Below are 21,741 nucleotides of genomic sequence, written 5' to 3' on the forward strand. Positions count from 1 at the left end.
TCATTAAGGCTAGACTAAATCATCTCAACCTTTTTGAAGGAAAATTCGATGTCTAGTCCATTTTGGTGTCCCATACATGTTGGGACTAAGAAGTAGTCTGGCCAGTCCAGTGTGAACCACAGAAGACAACCCATGGGTTTGTCCTAAATGGCACCCTAATGCCTTTTGACCCAAGCCCTATGGGTCCCTGCTCAAAAGTAGTGCACTAAATAGGGAATATTGTGGGTCAGACCATAGTCCTGTCTGTGTATTTCCCATCCAAACATTCCCTGGCTGTGTCTCAAATGGCACCCATCTAAATATGGTACCTTTTGACCAGGGCACATAGGGCTCTGGTTAAAAGTAGTGCACTATATAGGGAATAGGGTGCCATTTGGGACGGGGCACCTATGACCCAATAAAGGACTCTCCTGGTTGGGCAATAGACTGGTGTTTGTAGTAGTAATCAGACCCTCTTAGCTCCTCATCTCCCTACTATTCACACAGGCTGGTATGTCTTGCCCCTGGCCAAGGCTTTCAACTACACTCAGACTATATATTAGCACTGTGTGTGTGTGGTTTTACTATCCTTGTCACAAAATCTTAGTCACAAAATGTCACATCTAAATAAGATGTTTGTTTCTCAAGTGTTAAAATGTGCATGAAAACGAGTCATCTATAATTGAATGACAACAAACACTTCATTGAAGAATCCCTACTGTTGACCAATGACCGACGAAGGGCCGTAGGCTCTGAACATTGTCTTCCCTTGCCGAAGAACAAAACAAACAAAAACATCACAAAATGTAATAATATACAGTGCCTTCAGAAAGTATTAATCAATACAATAATGTCTGTATCACCCTGAGTCAATATTTTCTAAAAGCACCTTTGGTCTGATTACAGCTTTGCACATCTTGGGTATGTCAGTATCAGCTTTGCACATCTTGGGTATGTCAGTATCAGCTTTGCACATCTTGGATATGTCAGTATCAGCTTTGCACATCTTGGGTATGTCAGTATCAGCTTTGCACATCTTGGGTATGTCAGTATCAGCTTTGCACATCTTGGGTATGTCTGTATCAGCTTTGCACATCTTGGCTATGTCAGTATCAGCTTTGCACATCTTGGGTATGTCAGTATCAGCTTTGCACATATTGGGTATGTCAGTATCAGCTTTGCACATCTTGGATATGTCAGTATCAGCTTTGCACATCTTGGGTATGTCAGTATCAGCTTTGCACATCTTGGGTATGTCAGTATCAGCTTTGCACATCTTGGGTATGTCAGTATCAGCTTTGCACATCTTGGGTATGTCTGTATCAGCTTTGCACATCTTGGCTATGTCAGTATCAGCTTTGCACATCTTGGCTATGTCAGTATCAGCTTTGCACATCTTGGGTATGTCAGTATCAGCTTTGCACATCTTGGATATGTCAGTATCAGCTTTGCACATCTTGGATATGTCAGTATCAGCTTTGCACATCTTGGGTATGTCAGTATCAGCTTTGCACATCTTGGGTATGTCTGTATCAGCTTTGCACATCTTGGGTATGTCAGTATCAGCTTTGCACATCTTGGGTATGTCTGTATCAGCTTTGCACATCTTAGGTATGTCTGTATCAGCTTTGCACATCTTGGCTATGTCAGTATCAGCTTTGCACATCTTGGCTATGTCAGTATCAGCTTTGCACATCTTGGCTATGTCAGTATCAGCTTTAGACATCTAGGGTATGTCAGTATCAGCTTTGCACATCTGGATTTTGCCCATTTCTCCCAGATTTTCTCAAGCTCTGTTAAATTAGACGTGGAGTGGCTATGAACAGCAATCTTCAAGTCTTTCCATAGATTTTCAATGTGACTCAAGTCTGGACTTTGCCTGGGCCACTCAAGGACTTTGACCTTCTTCTGAAGAAATTCCAGCATTGCTTTGGCTGTATGCTTGGGGTCATTTTCCTATTGGAACGTAAATCTTCACCCCCGGTCTAAGGTCTTTTGCACTCTAAAGCAGGTTCTCATCAAGGATTTGCCTGAATTTTGCTCCCTTCATTGTTCCCTTTATCCTTACCAGTCTCCCAGTCCCTGCCGCTGAAACGCTTCCACCATCATGCTTCATGGTAGGGATGCTGTTAGATGGGTGATGAGCTGTGCCTGGTTTTCTCCAGACATAACACTTTCCATTCAGGGCAAAACCTTACATTTTTGTCTCATCAGACCACAGAATATTTTGCTTATGCTCTGAGTCTTACATGTGCCTTTTTGCAAACTCCAGGCGTGCTGTCATGTACCTTTTTCTCAGGAGTGGCTTTTGTCTGGCCACTCTCCCATAAAACCCAGATTTGCAAAGGGCTGTAGAGACTGTTGTCCTTCTGGCAGGTTCTCCCATCTCAGCTAAGGAACTCTGTAGTTCTGTCAGAGTGGTCATTTGGTTCTTGATCACCTCACTGACCAAGGTCCTTCTTGCCCGGTTGCTCAGTTTGGTTGGACGCCCAGCTCTAGGCAGAGTCTGGGTAGTTCCATACTTTTTTTCCATTTCCCCATGATAGAGACCACTGTGCTCTTGGAAACTTTCAACATTCCAGAAATAGTTTTCTACCCTTCCCCAGATATATGCCTCATCACAATTCTACCTCCGAGATCGACAGACAGTTCCTTGGACTTCATGGTGTAGTTTCTGCTCTGACCGTCAACTGCGGGACCTTTGGAGCGTCATAGCAAAGGGGTGTGAATACTTATGTAAATGAGATATTTCTGTATTTCATTTTCAATAAATTTGCTAACATTTATATAAACATGTTTTCACTGTCATAATGGGGTATTGTGTGTAGATGGGTGATAAAAATTCAGGCTGTAACACAACAAAATGTGGAATAAGTCATGAATACTTTCTGAAGGCACTATATGCACAAAGAGTTTCCAACTGTTTCAGATGGGGAGCAAGCGAATGCCTAAAGGGTTAGGGAAAATAGGATTTTGAATGGGAATCAACTGTTTGATACACACAAAGATATTAAAACAAATGTGTGTGTGTGTGTTTGGCAAGAGGAGAGACAGAGAGTGTGTGTGCGCCTGCGTGTCTATGCGTGTGCATGTCTGTGTATGTGCACAAACACGTGTATGTGGACACAGTGCAAGTGCACCGTAAAAGGTTGCACAGGTTGCACCCAGAAACAACCGTTGCCAGCTGGAGTGCTCCATGCATCTCGGATGAATAACATCTGCTTTACAGTGTGTGTTTAGGATATGGATGGATCAGAAGAGAGTCTAACCCTCTCTGTTCTCTCTCTGCAGGCTGCAAACCAACCCTTTACTCCCCCAACAGCTGGCCAAGATGAGCTCATTTGTTATGGTTGGGGTAGTGATAGAAGATAGGGATTCTGTAATGAGAGGGGCCCCATAACTACACAGCAGGCAGAAGTCAACAGAAAGAGAGTAAGTAAAACAAGCTTACATTTTCATTTTGGGTTCTGATGGGGGTGCAACAGTTGAACTAAACTCAGGAGGCATTTATAAGTTATATTCTTCAGTATTCAATAGGTACAGTATTGGGACTGTTACACATTTTCTGTTGTTTTGGCTCTGGACTATGAGGTTAAAATGCAGACTGTCAACTTTAAGGGTATTTCCATCCATATCGGGTGAACCATAACAAAATTACAGCACTTTTTTTGCCGAGATCATTGCACCTGTAAATAGCCCATCCAACTACCTCATCCCCATTTTGTATTTGTATTGTTTTGCTCCTTTGCACCCCAGTATCTCGTTCAAATATTTTTTATTGAACACACACAAGAATGGTGTATAGGAATAAAATACAAGTATGCAATTCTTATCTAAACATAAAAGAACAGACAGAAACAACAAGACCCAGAGTTCTGGGTACAAAGTAAATAATACAAAACAAGACATACAGAACAAGGACAGGTAGAGAGAAAGAGGAGAGACGAAGCAGGTACGGGGAGGAAAACATTTCATAAATAACGGACATGGAACGAAACAGGAAGAGCTTCAGCAAACTAATACTAAAGACAACAACAATCAATGCAGCAGTGGGGAACAGAGCAGGGAACTGACAAATATAGGGGAGGAAATAAACAGGTGATGAGGAACTGACAAATATAGTGGAGGAAATAAACAGGTGATGAGGAACTGACAAATATAGTGGAGGTAATAAACAGGTGATGAGGAACTGACAAATATAGTGGAGGAAATAAACAGGTGATGAGGAACTGACAAATATAGGGGAGGAAACAAACAGGTGACGAGGAACTTAGCATTCCCAAATGTCGGAAGGTGTTTTCTAACAGTCTCTCATCTGTAGGTATCTGAAAAAGTTACTTCTGGGAAGATTATACATTTCCCTCAGCAACTCAAAGGAGGCAAAAGTCCCTTCTATGTATAGATCCCCTATGGTATTTATCCCCAACTCTCCACATTGCTCAAAGGTGTTATCAAGGTTAGAGGGGGCAAAGGAGGGATTCCTCGCAACAGGGAGCATGAAGGATATTGGTCAAGGTCAAAGTGGACTTTAATTTGCTTCCAGATTCGGACGGTGCTATGTATAATAGGATTGTTACAATAAAGTGACATCTCCAGATTGACAGGCGACAAAATCACAGCGCCAATAGAGAAGGGGTCCGTCCTCACGCTCCATACTAAGCCAGCTGGATGACGGAGGTGTGTCATCCAGCAGAAACGTAACAGCGCCAGGAGGTTAGCAGCCCAATAGAGAAGGGGTCCGTCCTCACACTCCATACTAAGCCAGCTGGATGGCGGAGTGGTGTCATCCAGCAGAAACGTAACAGCGCCAGGAGGTTAGCAGCCCAATAGAGAAGGGCTCCGTCCTCACGCTCCATACTAAGCCAGCTGGATGACGGAGGTGTGTCATCCAGCAGAAACGTAACAGCGCCAGGAGGTTAGCAGCCCAATAGAGAAGGGGTCCGTCCTCACGCTCCATACTAAGCCAGCTGGATGACGGAGGTGTGTCATCCAGCAGAAACGTAACAGCGCCAGGAGGTTAGCAGCCCAATAGTAAAATATAGAATTTGGGAGACACAATCCTCCTTCCATCTTGGATTTACAGAGGTGTTTTTACCTATCCTGTGTGTTTTATAATCACAGATTAATGGATTGATAATTGAGTCCAGTTGTTTATGAAAGGATTTAGGTATGAATACTGGGATGTTCTGGAATAGGTAGAGCAGTTGGTGGAGGAAGACCATTTTAATGCCATTAATTCTTCAGAGCAGAGAAATTGGGAGAGTTCTCCAAAATTGTATGTTTGCCTTGAGTTTTTGCATCAGAGAGGGGAAATTCTCTTTAAATAGTGACGAGTTTTGTTTGGTAACTACAATTCCTAGGTAGGTACATTTTTCTGGAGATAACTTAACTGGAAGATGTTCTAACCAAGAGGTGTTTTGCAACCATATGGGTATTAATTCACTCTTGTTCCAATTTATTCTGCATCCCGAGAAGGTACCTGTCACGGTTTTCTGTATGTGAAAGAGAGTCAGACCAAAATGCGGCGTGGCTATTGAGATCCATGTTTAATGAAACAAAGTAAACACGAATCAAATACAAAAACAATAAACGTAACACGAAAACCGAAACAGCCTAATACTGGTGCAAAGTAACACAGAGACAGAACAAGGACAATCACCCACAAAACCCAACACCAAACAGGCTACCTAAATATGGTTCCCAATCAGAGACAATGACGAACACCTGCCTCTGATTGAGAACCATATCAGGCCAAACATAGAACTAGACAAACTAGATATGAAACATAGAATGCCCACTCAGCTCACACCCTGACCAACCAAAACATAGAAACATACAAAGCAAACTATGGTCAGGGTGTGACAGTACCAAACAAATTGATCACATCAAGAATAGCTGGAATACTAGCTTGGGGTTCTGTTACATAGAGGAGAATGTCATCTGCGTATAGGTAAATCTTATTTAGAGTATCTTTAGTATTACAGCCGTGTATTGCTGCATGAGATCTGATCGCCTGAGCGAGAGGTTCAATAATTAGAACAAAGAGCAGAGGCGACAGCGCACAACCCTGCCTTGTCCCTCTACAAAGGTTAAATCAGGGCGACAATGATTGATTAGTGAGTATTCTCGCACAAGGGTTCCTATATTAAAGCTGGATCCAATTTATGAACCCATCTCCAATATTACATTTCTGTAGGATCTTGAATAGATAGGACCACTCAACTTGGCCAAAGGCCTTTTCGGCATCAAGAGATATAACGGCAAGGTCCACGTTGGGTAACCTCTGAGCAAACATAATGTTGAAGAGGCGCCTGAGATTGAAGAATGAGTTTCTGTTAGGGATAAAGCTGGACTGGTCCGAATGGACCAATTTGCCCATTAAAGTGCTAATCCTGTTAGCCAGAGTTTTTGCTAAAATCTTTTGGTCTGTATTAAAGAGAGATATTGGTCTGTATGACCCTACCTCTTCTGGATCTCTACCCTTCTTATGTATAACTGTAATGAACGCCTCATCCAAAGTAGAAGGGAGAGCTCCATCCTCATTGGCCTGAACCAACATCATTTATAGAATTCACCAGGGTATCCATCTGGGCCCGGGGTCTTGCCACTCTTTAGAGATTTAATTGTTTCTCGAATTTCCCCAACAGCTATTTCCTTATTCAGGAAGTTGGAATCTTCCTTTTGTATAATTAAGGGGTTAGGATCTGCTTTAGATGTATATAGAGTCTCGTAAAACTGACGGAATCTGTCATTGATGTCTTTGGGGGAAGAGAGTAATTCCCCAGATGCAGATTTAACTTTGTGAATCATTCAGTCACTCACATTTTTTCGAAGTTGTCTGCCGAGTAATTTGTGTGGTTTGTCACCAAACTCAAAATATTTTTGGTTGGCATAGAGAAAAGAGTTAGCAATTTTAGCTGAGAGAATCTGATTATATTCAAGTAATTATTTTATGGTTCTCCATGGATGGATGGGTAGCATTCTCCCTATCCAGGAAGTGAATTTGTCCCTTCAATTCTACAATTTTTCCCCCTGTTTTGCCTACTCCTGGCAGCCTGAAAGGAGATGATACAGCCTCTCAAATACGCCTTCAGTGTTTCCCACAATAATGCTGGGGAAGTCTCTGTGTTGTTGGTATCAAAGAAAAATGTCATTTGGTCTTTAAGATGTTCACAGAATGTTGGTTCTGTGAGAAGCTGAGGATTCAAACCTCCAGACCCTCTCGTTTGATACAATGTCACCCAATCTCAGGGAGAAGGTGAGTGGACTGTGGTCAGAGATTAAAATATCCTGATACCTCACATTACAGGTATAGGGGTGTAATTTCGCATCAACCAAAAAGTAGTCAATTCGGGTATAAACATTGTGAACATGAGAGTAAAAGGAGTATTCCCTACCCGTAGGGTTAGATATCCTCCATATATCTAATAAATTTGATTTTTTTATGTAGGTATTCAAGAATTCACTTGAATAGGAGGTAGGGGTTCACCGGGTAGAGCGTCTATCCAAATATTGGTCTAGCACACAGTTAAGGTCCCCTTCAATGACCAGATGAGAGATATCTGGAATCAGGTCAAGGACTCTTTTGAAAAAGAGGGGTTATCAATGTTTGGCCCATAGATATTTAGTAGAGTTACAGAAGTAGAGTGGAGTTCTCCTATTACGATCACATAACGACCCTCTTTATCCGCAATGGTGGTTTTATGTAGAAAGGGAATTCCTTTCCATACCAGAATTGCTGTGCCTCTCGTTTTGGCAGAGAAGTTAGAGTGATACACTTGCCCCACCCACCTCCAATTAAGTCTGCTATGAGAATTGTTTTTCAGGTGGGTTTCTTGCAAAAATATAATATCAGACGAGAGTGCTTTCAAGTGGGCTAGGACCTTGCCTCTCTTAATTGGTTCGTTTAAACCCTTGACATTCCAGGAAGTAAATGTAAGCCCCGCCCTCCTCTCGTTTGTAGTTCATATGGTGGCCTGCATAACATGTAACTCAATAAAAAGGTAAGAAGGCCCACCAAACCATTACGATCAGCATATGTAGCACCTACACCAGAGCAGTATCCAACCGACCCCCTCCCCCCGACAAGCACCCTTAAGCTCCACCCTGTCCCCCAACTTTCCCCAACATTTACCCCCCCCCCCCCCCCCCCCCCAACCCACCTTTTTAACAGGCACATACACAAATAGGGAAAAAATACAAATAATAAACACATTGTCTGGCTGATGCCAAAAATGCAAGGCGTGACCTCTAACGAGAGTTCAAAATAAAATCCCAACTATACATTCACCTCTCACTAACTTCTACTAACATATGAACTGAGGAGGCTCCCGCAAATAAAGTGTTCATTTAGCATCTAATAAACCAAAACAGAATAAATTGCCATTTAAACATATTGCGCAATTAAGTGTCATCCTGGGTCAATCCCTGAGATAAACAAGATACAGCATCGCAAGATTATATTGCTAAGCAGTGTCGGTCTAAACATAAACCATCAGCCACCGATACAGACAGCAGTACATTTACTCATTGTGGGTTAGAAGATCGCACCCCAGTATCTCTACTTGCACATTCATCTTCTGCACATCAATCACTCCAGTGTTTAATTGCTAAATTGTAATTACTTCGCCACTATGGCCTATGTATTGCCTTACCTCCCTAATCTTACCTCATTTGCACACTGTATATAGATTTTTTCTATTGTGTTATTGACTGAACGTTTGTTTATTCCATGTGTAACTTTGTGTTGCTGTTTGTGTCGCACTGCTTTGCTTTATATTGGCCAGGTTGCAGTTGTAAATGAGAACTTGTTCTCAACTGGCCTACCTGGTTAAATAAAGGTGTTCTCAACTGGCCTACCTGGTTAAATAAAGGTGTTCTCAACTGGCCTACCTGGTTAAATAAAGGTGTTCTCAACTGGCCTACCTGGTTAAATAAAGGTGTTCTCAACTGGCCTACCTGGTTAAATAAAGGTGTTCTCAACTGGCCTACCTGGTTAAATAAAGGTGTTCTCAACTGGCCTACCTGGTTAAATAAAGGTGTTCTCAACTGGCCTACCTGGTTAAATAAAGGTGTTCTCAACTGGCCTACCTGGTTAAATAAAGGTGTTCTCAACTGGCCTACCTGGTTAAATAAAGGTGTTCTCAACTGGCCTACCTGGTTAAATAAAGGTGTTCTCAACTGGCCTACCTGGTTAAATAAAGGTGTTCTCAACTGGCCTACCTGGTTAAATAAAGGTGTTCTCAACTGGCCTACCTGGTTAAATAAAGGTGTTCTCAACTAGCCTACCTGGTTAAATAAAGGTGTTCTCAACTGGCCTACCTGGTTAAATAAAGGTGTTCTCAACTGGCCTACCTGGTTAAATAAAGGTGTTCTCAACTGGCCTACCTGGTTAAATAAAGGTGTTCTCAACTGGCCTACCTGGTTAAATAAAGGTGTTCTCAACTAGCCTACCTGGTTAAATAAAGGTGAAATAAAAAATAAATAATAAAAATGCACGATTCATTCAGGATTATCTGTAATAATGGTAGCATCAACATTAATGTAGAAGTGTTTAGAAACATATTCTATTCTTATTTACAATAAAAGTGACTCCAAAATGACGCAATAAGCTATTTACCATTACTTTCTATTGGACACAAAATAATCGTAAACACAACCAAAACAAACAGCAAATGCATCTAACAAATGTCTAAAGTCACAAGCTTGATGTAGTCATTACGTGCTAGGAATATGGGACCAAACACTACACTTTCGACAAATGTAATACATATAGTGTAAGTTAATTTGTCAAAATACTTTTGGTCTCCTAAAATGGGGGACTATGTCGAAAACGTGCTGTTATCATTGAAAATCCAAAGTTCTGCAGTACAGAGCCAAAACAACAAAAAGGTGTCACTGTCCTAATACTTTAAACTCACTCTATATATCATTATTTAAATGTCAACAAATGTATGTAGCAATCGCAGATTGCCCCTTTAAAGTTTTAGAGACTCTGGGGAAAGTGACTCAATTCATGCAGTGTATCAGAGCATGTCCGTCATTATTTCTGCTGACCTGGCAATTATGCATTGGATCCGTTTATAATGAAAACAAATGGTTTGATGGATCGGTTTTGCTTTGTTTCTAATCAATTCACACAACCGTAAATTACTCAAGGTTTTTGGGACAACTTGTGGATTATTTTCATGTATTCTTTTGAAGCCAAGTACTTGGATATGGTTTTTGTGTCATCATTGGGGTCAGAATCCATAGTGCCACTATAACCACAGGCGGGTACATTTTCTGAGGACCGCTCAAGAAAATACTTACAATTTTTTTTCTGCTGAACATCCATCAGAAGAAGCTGCATCTCTCCCTTTTCTTTGACATAATATTTTGGGGTTTAATAAAAACTCGAAGAAAAGTCACGTGGCATTATACCAGCTAGTTGTTAAACTGTAAGTAAATAATAATCACCACATGAAGAATATCATAAAACAGATGACAAATTAACGGTATCAGGTTGAAAAATATTATTCTGATTCAGGTTGATAAATTGTATTACTCGTATCGCCGCTACGTAGTTTGATAAATTGTTTTACTGGAATCGTCGCTATGTGTAAATACATGTCAGGTGTGCAGAACAGGAGGCAGTATCATATTCCTTACCGACTTTCTGGGAAATTGACTATTACGTTGCATATCGCCTCTATAGGTTTCTATATTATAATCAAAGACTATGATGATCAAGAAGTCTAATTGAGATGTTGAATCAAAACACATGTATTGTTGCCTATTGAATATTTTGAGTACTGTTTTTTTTTGTGACCAAAAGTTTTGTTTTTTAATAATCTGTAAAACACATTGAAATGTAATAACCTACAAACACAACAACCCTCCACTCCATGGCAAACCTCTGAGAAAATAACAGGATTTTTTTTTACTATAGACATTCAATTAAATTGTCTTCCAGATCTAGTATTCAGGGAAAAGAACTGCAGTAAAATGTTTTAGATGGATTTAATTGTATTATGCATTTTGTTCCCGTATTTACCCTGGTTAACTAGACTGTATTTGGGTCAGAAGCACCGACATCTGAAGCAAGAGCACAGACAAATTATTGCTAAATTAAGATGTTGTTTTCAAATCAGCTTTTGACTAGGAGCCAAAGTTTACTAAGTACTAAATAAAACAAAACAACAATGTTAATCTACAACCATTGCAATGCTCAAACAGAGACATAAACTTCACATTTTTAAAAGTATTTTGTGAGTTGCAGATTTGCCATACGAAACATGATATGATACTGCCACCTATTGGCAGTTTATAGCTACGACTACTGTTAATATGCAAGTGGAACGTAACAGTATGAGGGCTAGGGAGATAGGCCAGCAGCAGGGGAGGGAGAAGCTAGTGCTAACTGAGATTGGGGTCAGTCAAAGTCAGTGGTTCCCACACCCTTTACAGCTCTTAGACCCACCACATAATCTAAATCAATGTGTCTGAACAGGCCCCAGTGTTTAGCCGCTACCCAGAGGGAATTATCTGTGACCCTCCTCTGGGTCCCGTCCCACCATATGGGAACCACTGGGAAGGGGATCCAGTCAAGACACCATCCCAAGTCCATTTTTGTACCTTCTCCCTGCATTGTGCACTGGTTCGCTCCCACTCAAGGATTAAAAATAATTGAAACGGTGGTTGAATTGGCTGAACAGATATCAGTCCAGTCCTTTTATAGCCATGAGGGGAGTGAACAAGTGCACACTTCGGGGAGAAGGGAGAGTATTATGAGGCTAAAGACACTATACTCGTACCCCAGAGCCTAATATTTGCTTGTATCCTCTATGGTTCAGTGACAAGGATGATGGTGGCTCACCCTCGCCCCCTGTTGGTGATATTGCTGCAGCTGCTCCTCTCCTGCTTGCCCGCCCTCGGATACTCCTCCAACAGATTCTTCTACCAAGACATTCTCAACGGAAACGGCAATGGAGAGAGTAGGAGCATACACTTATGTTTTATGAATGAAGAGTTGAACATGAGTACATGCCTTAGGTAGGGGCAATGCATCCACCTTCCATGTAACATACACACAAATGTTTTACAATTGAAAACGATTGTGAGCCTTTCTTATTGAGCAAGTCCAGGTAGTTCCTCCCTCTTTCAGTCCCTTGGTGCCTAATGAACACGACCCAGAAATGGCTTATCAATTCAAACTCTCAGAGGGGGTTGCACAGACCCAAATGAAGTCTGACTAACTGCTGTTTCGTTTGTATTTTCCTTTCTAGTCCACTTTAACGGTGTAAAGCTCCATGTGGACTCCTCCCAGCCCTCTGTGTTCGCTCTGAGGGGGAGTAACGCAACCCTATCCTGCCGATACTGGTACGAGCCAGAATTGAGCTCCCCCAGGAGGGTGCGGGTGAAGTGGTCCTGGCTGCCCATTGTGGGGGGCCATGAGACAGACGTTCTAGTGGCCATCGGGCCCCGCATTCACAGCTTTGGGGATTTCAGGTACTCTAGCTATTCTTAATGCAGGTGGTTCATTCTAAAAACCATTATGATCATTTGTGTATAGTGAGTGTGTTTATTTATATACTGTAGTTCTTAAGCTCCCGCCTTTGATTTTTATAGTTTCCATTTTTTTTCTTCGTATTCCTTTCATTTCTAAACTGTCATACATTGTTATAATTTTGTCACAAATTCCGTATTATGTACCTTGCATTTCTTTTCCTGCATTTTTGTGAATTCAGGGCTTCTTCATAAAGAGACATCTGTCGAAATGGGACTTCACTGTATAAATAAAGGTTACATTTAAAAAAGGCTTAATTCACACTCGGCAGAGGTGGGAAAAGTACCCAATTGTCATACTTGAGTAAAAGTAAAGCGATCTTAAAACTTCTTCAGGATTGGTGTGTTCCCTGCGGGACTAACGTAGGTTAATGTGATTAGCATGAGGTTGTAAATGACTCAATAATTTTTTTAAGCCACCCAGTAAAATACTAGTGGAGTTAAAGTCCAAAAGTATCTGGTCTTAAATATACATAAGTATCTAAAGTCAATGTGAATTCTTTAAATGACATTTCTTATATTACGCAAACCAGACTGTCAGATTCTTGATTTAAAGTCAGCCGGGGACACATTCAAACTCAGACACAATTGGCCAACGCAACATGAGTTTAGTCCACCAGAGCAGACATGGGGGTGGTGGTGTGTTATATTGATAAGTGTGTGAATTGGACACGTTTTGCTGTCCTGCCTGAGTGTTTCAATGTAACAAGCACTTTGGGGTGTCAGGCAAAATGTATGGGAATAAAAAGTGTATTTTCTTTAGGAATGAAGTGGAGTTAAAGTTGACAAACATGAATATTCAACTATAAAGTGCAGATACCCCAAACACTACATAGGTAATACTTTAAAGTATTTGTATTTTGTTACTTTACACCACTGACACTCTGGGCTGTATAGATGAGGAAAAGTGCATTTCACACAACTGTTGTGATACAATGGATCATTTTGAGTTTGCCTGCACAAAAATATTTATACATCTGTTGAACACATTGATGATAACAAAGTCCTCTATTTATCTCTCAGGGACCGGGTGCATCTCAGACAGGACTCACCAGGAGATGCTTCGCTGGTCATGACTGAACTCCAGCTCAATGACACGGGTCGTTACCGCTGTGAGGTCATCGACGGGCTGGAGGACAAGAGCGCCACTGTTAACCTCGAGCTACGAGGTAGAATATATTATAGTGCCGTATAACAACCTCATTTGTGACTGTCATCCAGCCCCTCCCATCACTACTGTACTCACACACGATTAAGGTGCAATCTGCAATATTTACAGCTATTATGTGGTCATTTAAATGAATTATATATTATAAAGCCTATCAATTTATTATTGAAAAATATAATGTATGTGTTTAGTACTGTCCATCTGCCTTACCCAATGTTATTGATGTCATGTACTGTCATGCACTACATCTGAGGTTCCCTCTATGGGTTGAAGTGTTACAAGGCTGCTGTTTGGCTGAGAAACTAATGAAGGATTGTGCCTTAAAGGTCATTACATATCTCTTGCTCCCCTCCAGGTGTGGTGTTTCCCTACCAGCCTCCTCACGGGCGCTACAATCTGACCTACCATGATGCTCAGCAAGTCTGTCAGGAGCAGGACTCCACTCTGGCCACCTTCGAGCAGTTGTTCCAGGCCTGGGAGGAGGGGCTGGACTGGTGCAACGCAGGTTGGCTGGCTGACGGGACAGTGCAGTACCCAATCACCAAGTCCCGGAGCCCCTGTGGGGGGCTGGGCCTCGCCCCCGGGGTTAGGAGCTACGGTAGACGCCACCGCCACCTCCACCGCTACGACGCCTTCTGTTTCTCCTCCTCCCTCCGAGGTGAGACACACACACACACACACTATACAGGTGTACACACTGTACAGGTACATACTATACAGGTACACACTATACAGGTACACACTATACAGGTGCAGATATAGAGATAATTCACCCTACAACTAGTGTCAAGCATAGTCCATCTGTTGTGTAACATTCTGTTATATGTATTTGAAGAAATCTGCAATTGACTCTTACAGTAACTTTCATTTTGTGGTGAACTTTCAGTGAGCTCCCTTAGATGGATAACTTTGAATTGATCACCTTATACACCTCCGGTCTCTGCCATGTCCTCTTCTCCAGGTAAGGTCTACTACCTCCAGCTCCCCCAGAAGGTCAACCTCACTGAGGCCCAGCAGGCGTGCTTCAACGACGGGGCCCAGATTGCCAAGGTGGGCCAGCTCTACGCTGCCTGGAAGTTCATGGGCCTGGACCGCTGTGATGCCGGATGGCTTGCTGACGGGAGCCTGCGCTACCCCATCAACAACCCCCGCCGCAACTGTGGCCCCATGGAACCAGGGGTGCGCAGCTTTGGGTTTGCCCCACCGCACCACAAGCACGGAGTGTACTGCTACAGTGCAGGTACGCGGTAAATCTGATATACGTGGTAAAAGTACATACCAACCTTAGGTCATACCATTTACATCTCTCATAGTAGGTAGGGGAACAAACCGAAATCCACATGAATGAATGTTGACATGCATAGAAATTCAAGATGCTATGGTGAGAGGGCTGTGTTATGATGTAAAGTTGTGGTATGGTGTGTGAGGGCCTCTACTGTGGTGAAGGCTTGACAAAAAAGAATAATACTGGGATACGATGGCCTGATGGTTGTGTTTCAGGGTTATAGTCCTCGCTAGTTTGTCAGCCTCCCTTGTGATTTAGACAAGCAGGTTAGCAACACCATGGTGAACAACATGCATGTTCCACACAGGGTTAGCCACTCACTGTAACAAAAGGAACATTTTGTTCAGTGACTTCTCCCTGGATTGGGATGTCCTTTCTCTTTATGGTAAAGGGTATCTTTTTTATAGAAGTTTTACCTCATATTCATTATATCTTGGACAATACCAGTCTACATATGGAAATGGAGCGTTTCAATGTTTTGTAGTCAAAAAGATGGAAGAAAGGGTTGTAACCAAATGACTCCCAGTGATATCATCTGTAATTTTCAAATAAAAACAAAGACTTTCCAGTCTTCTTGACATCACCGGGCGTCATTTTCTTCTACCTTGGGTGAGTTCGTAAATTCACTCTGGCTATCTACTCCGATTTCAGAGCACTATCGTCTGAGTGTGACAGAGCGCAGAATAACTGATGAATTTGCGAACTCTCAACACCTGTTGAATATGGCCGGTGTCAGTAAACATTGGTTTAAAAAAAAAAAAGCATAATTAACCAAAACTCTGGATAACATGGTCAGAGGGAAGTATTCTCTCATTTATGTCTGGAAGTAGCTAGCAAGCTAGCTAACTTTAGCCAGTTAGTTTGGGTGCTTGACTGCTGTTGTGAGGCCAGAACGCTCAGAACAACCCTACTCCTTGACCAGAGCATCCAGTGTTCGTTCTGAACGCTCCGAGAGCGAAACACTGAATTTACGAATGGACAATCTGACAAACGCCCAGAGCGCTTACGAACGCCCAGAGCACACTCTAAGAGCTCTCTAGCACTCCAGAGTGAATTTACGAGCGCACCCCTTGTTGACTACAAAACCATTTCACATATGCAGACACTGGTATGGTGCTGGATGTAACAAATATGAAGTTAAACTGTGAAGTGGTTAATCTATGAATTATTGAATTAATCTATGACTGATCCTCTAATGTCATGTATGAATATTATACATAATAATAATATTATTATAATATTGATATGTTTTACCAATAATTCTGGACCCACCTAAATCTTGCTGTAGGCTATAATGTGATCCATCACTAAGTATGAATGAATCTGTATTTAAACTCTGACCTCAGCTTCAACTGCAATATTATGCACATTTGTATTTATACTTCATGTATTGTATTTATCTGCTGTACTCTCTTTGTAAACATAACATAGGAGCTGAACTCAGAATTAATAGGTAATTCATTAATTATCAAAAATAACCAGTTCTGTGATGATTTATAAGCTGTTATTATGTTTATCTCAAAAACAAGTACTTATCTTTTATACTGTATGGCCTGTACCTCACTTGGTTGGTTGGTTTGATTATGTAGGTGGTGGGTTTTAACATGGTTTTAGACGATAACGGACACGTATACTAACTTATTTTTGTAAAATAAATAGTCAACATTTGTTTCATGTGTTAATGATTTTGCGTACTTTGGACGCATGCTTGGTTTGTTTGTGTTTTTATAACGTTCAGTTCAATTCAAACATTAAATCCTTGCACATGTACCAGGCTTAGCAGTGTTGCTTCCTCGCTCACAACATCGTTACCAGTACTTGATCTTGCGCCCTCTGCCTCACCAACACAGGTGACCACCCTGCTTGACAACCTACTAACCAGTTGTGCCACAAAAAAAATATCCAATTCAATGGCACTATTGGTGACATGTCATGCTGCGGAGTGAGCTAACAGCACGATCTTATCTCCGTTACACTCACACCAGAGGAAGCTGGTGGGAGGAGCTATAGGAGGACGGGCTCATTGTAATGACTGGAATGGAATAAATGGAACAGAGTCAAATGTGGTTTCCATATGTTTGATGTGTTTGATACAGTTCCATTGATTCCAGCCAATTACAATGAGCCCATCCTCCTATAGCTCCTCCCATCCGCCTCCTCTGACACACACACAACCCAGCTAACAATTCCTATGTCTGAAACCTTTGTGGAATGTTATGTTTTACTGTTCTCCTTACGTGAAAGTGTCCAGTGCTTTGTGAGTTTTGGCAATGTTTCATTAATGAGCACATCACCAGATTATAATTAGCATGTTTTGTCATGAAGTTTTTAACATGTTCAGAAAAACGTTAAGGTTGGGATTCAATGCAATTGCGGGATATAGTTGAGGCTTTTAAAGGCAATGTTCCCGCGTTTGCGAAGATCCCATTCACGATAAACACTGTAAATGTCGGCTCAATTGTAAATTGCCTTTAAAAAGCGCAATGCCTATGCCTATAACCCAGGATGGGATTGAATCCTGGTCTAACACTTTGTGTCCTGCTCTACCTCAGCATCCATCTGTTCAAGCATTGCTATTAACAACTTTAATACATTATTACACTGCTATTAACAACTTTAATACATTATTTTATTTATTTATTTAACCAGGTAAGCTAGTTGAGAAGAAGTTCTCATTTACAACTGCGACCTGGCCAAGATAAAGCAAAGCAGTGCGACACAAACAACAACACAGAGTTACACATGGAATAAACAAGCATACCGTCAATAACACAATAGAAAAAAATAAAGTCTATTTACAGTGTGTGCAAATGGTGTGAGGAGGTAAGGCAATAAATAGGCCATAGTAGCGAAGTAATTACAATTTAGCAAATGAACACTGGAGTGATAGATGAGCAGATGGTGATGTGCAAGTAGAAATACTGGTGTGCAAAAGAGCAGAAAAGTAAATAAAAACAATATGGGGATGAGGTAGGTAGATTGGGTGGGCTATTTACAAATGGACTATGTACAGCTGCAGTGATCGGTTAGCTGCTCAGATAGCTGATGTTTAAAGTTAGTGAGGGAAATATAAGTCTCCAGCTTCAGCGATTTTTGCAATTCGTTCCAGTCATTGGCAGCAGAGAACTGGAAGGAAAAGTGGCCAAAACAGGTGTTGGCTTTGGGGATGACCAGTGAGATATACCTGCTGGAGCGCGTGCTACGGGTGGGTGTTGTTATCATGACCAGTGAGCTGACATAAGGCGGAGCTTTACCTAGCATAGATTTATAGATGACCTGGAGCCAGTGGGTCTGGCGACGAAAATGTAGCGAGGGCCAGCTGACTAAAGCATACAGGTCGCAGTGGTGGGTGGTATAAGGGGCATTGGTGACAAAACGGATGGCACTGTGATAGACTGCATCTACCTCAGCATTTAATTGAGTAGGGTATTGGAGGCTATTTTGTAAATGACATCGCCGAAGTCGAGGATCGGTAGGATAGTCAGTTTTACGACGGTATGTTTGGCAGCATGAGTGAAGGATGCTTTGTTGTGAAATAGAAAGCCGATTCTAGATGTAATTTTGGATTGGAGATGTTTAATATGAGTCTGGAAGGAGAGTTTACAGTCTAGCCAGACACCTAGGTATTTGTAGTTGTCCACATATTCTAAGTCAGAACCGTCCAGAGTAGTGATGCTAGGTTGGGTGGGCGGGTGTGGGCAGGGAACGGTTGAAAAACATGCATTTGGTTTTACTAGCATTTAAGAGCAGTTGGAGGCCACAGAAGGAGTGTTGTATGGCATTGAAGCTCGTTTGGAGGTTTGTTAACACAGTGTCCAAAGAAGGGCCAGATGTATACAGAATACAATATACCTCTCTGCGTAGAGGTGGATCAGGGAATCCCCCTCAGCAAGAGCGACATCGTTGATATATACATAGAAAAGAGTCAGTCCGAGAATTGAACCCTGTGGTACCCCCATAGAGACTGCCACAAGTCCGGACAACAGGCCCTCTGATTTGACACACTGAACTTTGTCTGAGAAGTAGTTGGTGAACCAGGCGAGGCAGTCATTTGAGGAACCAGGGCTGTTGAGTCTGCCAATAAGAATACGGTGATTGACAGAGTCGAAAGCCTTGGCCAATTAGTGAGGGAGAGCCTCAAATAACCCCTTAATTTCTATATATCCACTGTGTACATTTAATTGCGTCAAAGTTGGTCAACATGGAAGCGCAAGTCTGACAATTTTTATCCCCATAATGCAACACACTTGGAAAGGTGACCAACGACTTTATAAAACAGAGCCACTCGTACACAAGCAATTCCTAATGAGCCATGTACAACTGCTTTACCCCATCACAAACCCAGAATATGTTGTTTTACTCCATTGTTTGTAAACCTTGTCTTTGTAAACAAACAATGTATCGCTTCAAAACATGGTTAAAACTATCAGTTAGATCTCATGGACTGTCTGCCTTTGCACCTGTTGTTACATTGCTCCAATCCTATCCCTCAGCCTTATTGCAATTCCAGTGGCAGGGCTGTTGTTTGGCTGAAAAATAGAATTACATTACAGTCATTACATATCTCTTGCTCCCCTCCAGTTGTGGTGTTTCCCTACCAGCCTCCTCACGGGCGCTACAATCTGACCTACCATGATGCTCAGCAAGTCTGCCAGGAGCAGGACTCCACTCTGGCCACCTTTGAGCAGTTGTTCCAGGCCTGGGAGGAGGGGCTGGACTGGTGCAACGCAGGTTGGCTGGCTGACGGGACAGTGCAGTACCCCATCACCAAACCCCGAAGGCCCTGTGGGGGGCTGGGCCTCGCCCCCGGGGTTAGGAGTTACGGTAGTCGCCACCGCCACCTCCACCGCTACGATGTGTTTTGCTCCTCCTCCCCCCTCAGAGGTGAGAGATGTTTAGACTTCTGTTCATCCCATAGAGAAAGATCAACACTGTGTAACTGGATGTGTTCATCCCATAGAGAAAGATCAACACTGTGTAACTGGATGTGTTCATCCCATAGAGAAAGATCAACACTGTGTAACTGGATGTGTACATCCCATAGAGAAAGATCAACACTGTGTAACTGGATGTGTACATCCCATAGAGAAAGATCAACACTGTGTAACTGAATGTGTACACTCTGAGGAAAAAAGGTTCCAAAGGGGTTCTTCGGCTGTCCCAATAGGAAAACCCTTTTAGGTTCCAGGTAGAACCATTTTTGGTTCCAGGTAGAACCATTTTTGGTTTCATGTAGAATCCTCTGTGGAAAGAGTTCTACATGGAACCCAAAAGGGTTTTTCAAAGGGTTCTCCTATGGGGACAGCCGAAGAACAATTTTAGGTTCTAGATAACACCTTTTTTTCTAAGAGTGTTTAGATATGCTAAGCTTGGATTTGGATGGGTAGACAATACAGTTTCCCTTTCTCTTCTCCAGGTAAGGTCTACTACCTCCAGCTCCCCCAGAAGGTCAACCTCACTGAGGCCCAGCAGGCGTGCTTCAACGACGGGGCCCAGATAGCCAAGGTGGGCCAGCTCTATGTCGCCTGGAGGTTCATGGGCCTGAACCACTGTGATGCCGGATGGCTCGCCGATGGGAGCCTGCGCTACCCCATCACCAAACCCAGCCGCAACTGTGGCCCCCTGGAACCAGGGGTGCGCAGCTTTGGGTTCCCCCCTCCATACCAGAAGCATGGGGTGTACTGCTACAGTGCAGGTATGCAGTAAATCTGATAGATGTGATACATCTACATATCACCAATCTCACATCTCTTCTAGTATGGTAACAGCAGGTTAGCAGCACCATGGTGAACATGCATTTCTCACACAGGATCAAATACTCACTGCATCTAGCCTGTGGTCAACGAGATCAGGAACATTTCTCGTAGTCCACAATTCAAGGACTTGAGATTTCCTTGCTCTGTTTTTTTGGCGGTATTTGATAGGGACAGATATAATCTAGAGATTGAATGAACAACAGTCAGATGCAATGCACCATCATACCTGAGCTAATTTCCAGTGGTTGTCCTCAGAATATCATTGAAGTACACTAGTTAGTATTAAAACATCTACACAGTTGTTCTGATGTCATGAGCCAGATCTTTACAGTATGCATATCTATGACTGTTGATAGATGTGTTATATTGTAATATAATGTATGAATACTATACCTACACAACTGTAGTACATTATGGACCCACCTACATTTTGTTGTAGCCTATAATGTGATCCCTCACTATGTGTGAATGAGCCTGTAGTTAAACCCGGACCTCAGCTTCAACTGTAATATTATGCGTATTGTTAGTTCAACTTCCTGTATTGTATGCATTTACTGTTCTCTCTTTGTAAACATTTTCCTGTACGACATAGGAGCTGATCTCAGCTGATATTTTTGTTAAATAAATTGTCTACCTTTTCAGAGGCTTTTGATTAATGTGTTAATGATTGTGCGAGGTATGCTTGGTTTGTTTGTGTTTTTAAAACCATTCAATTCAATCCAAAAATGTAATCCTTTACACACAATCCACAAAGCCGAAGACAGGAAAGACTAGTAACATCTGTGTTTGAGAAACAATATCTATTATTGTAGTATACAACTACTTATTTCTGTCTATCCCTGCCTTGTTTTCCAACCATAGAGATGGATAGAGGGCACACTTGCCAGTTTTTGCAAAGCGTGTTTTTGAATGGGCAGCGCCAGGGATTAAAGAGGCAATCTGCAGTTGCTACATTCATTTTTAGACTTTTTAATGAATTATTATTACCCATTGATTCATGAAAAATA

The 21,741-nt window shown here is 42.0% G+C and overlaps 1 protein-coding gene across 2 annotated transcripts; it reads left to right on the forward strand.

Moving 5' to 3' along the window:
* The first annotated feature begins 3,187 nt into the window (after nucleotides 1-3,187).
* On the forward strand, nucleotides 3,188-21,398 carry LOC109878479 (hyaluronan and proteoglycan link protein 3). 2 transcript variants are annotated; one of them, XM_031812918.1, is made up of 8 exons: nucleotides 3,188-3,411; nucleotides 11,814-11,954; nucleotides 12,246-12,468; nucleotides 13,549-13,694; nucleotides 14,049-14,351; nucleotides 14,655-14,933; nucleotides 19,560-19,862; nucleotides 20,395-21,398. In XM_031812918.1, coding segments are annotated over exons 1-8 (1,686 nt in total). In that variant the 5' UTR covers nucleotides 3,188-3,410; the 3' UTR covers nucleotides 20,685-21,398. The 2 variants fall into 2 exon arrangements, with proteins under 2 accessions (XP_031668778.1, XP_031668779.1); XM_031812919.1 differs by lacking the exon at nucleotides 3,188-3,411 and adding an exon at nucleotides 9,984-10,418.
* The last annotated feature ends 343 nt before the right edge of the window (nucleotides 21,399-21,741 follow it).

Source organism: Oncorhynchus kisutch, unplaced genomic scaffold (genome assembly GCF_002021735.2).
Source record: "Oncorhynchus kisutch isolate 150728-3 unplaced genomic scaffold, Okis_V2 Okis03b-Okis08b_hom, whole genome shotgun sequence".
In the NCBI taxonomy this organism is placed as follows: domain Eukaryota; kingdom Metazoa; phylum Chordata; class Actinopteri; order Salmoniformes; family Salmonidae; genus Oncorhynchus; species Oncorhynchus kisutch.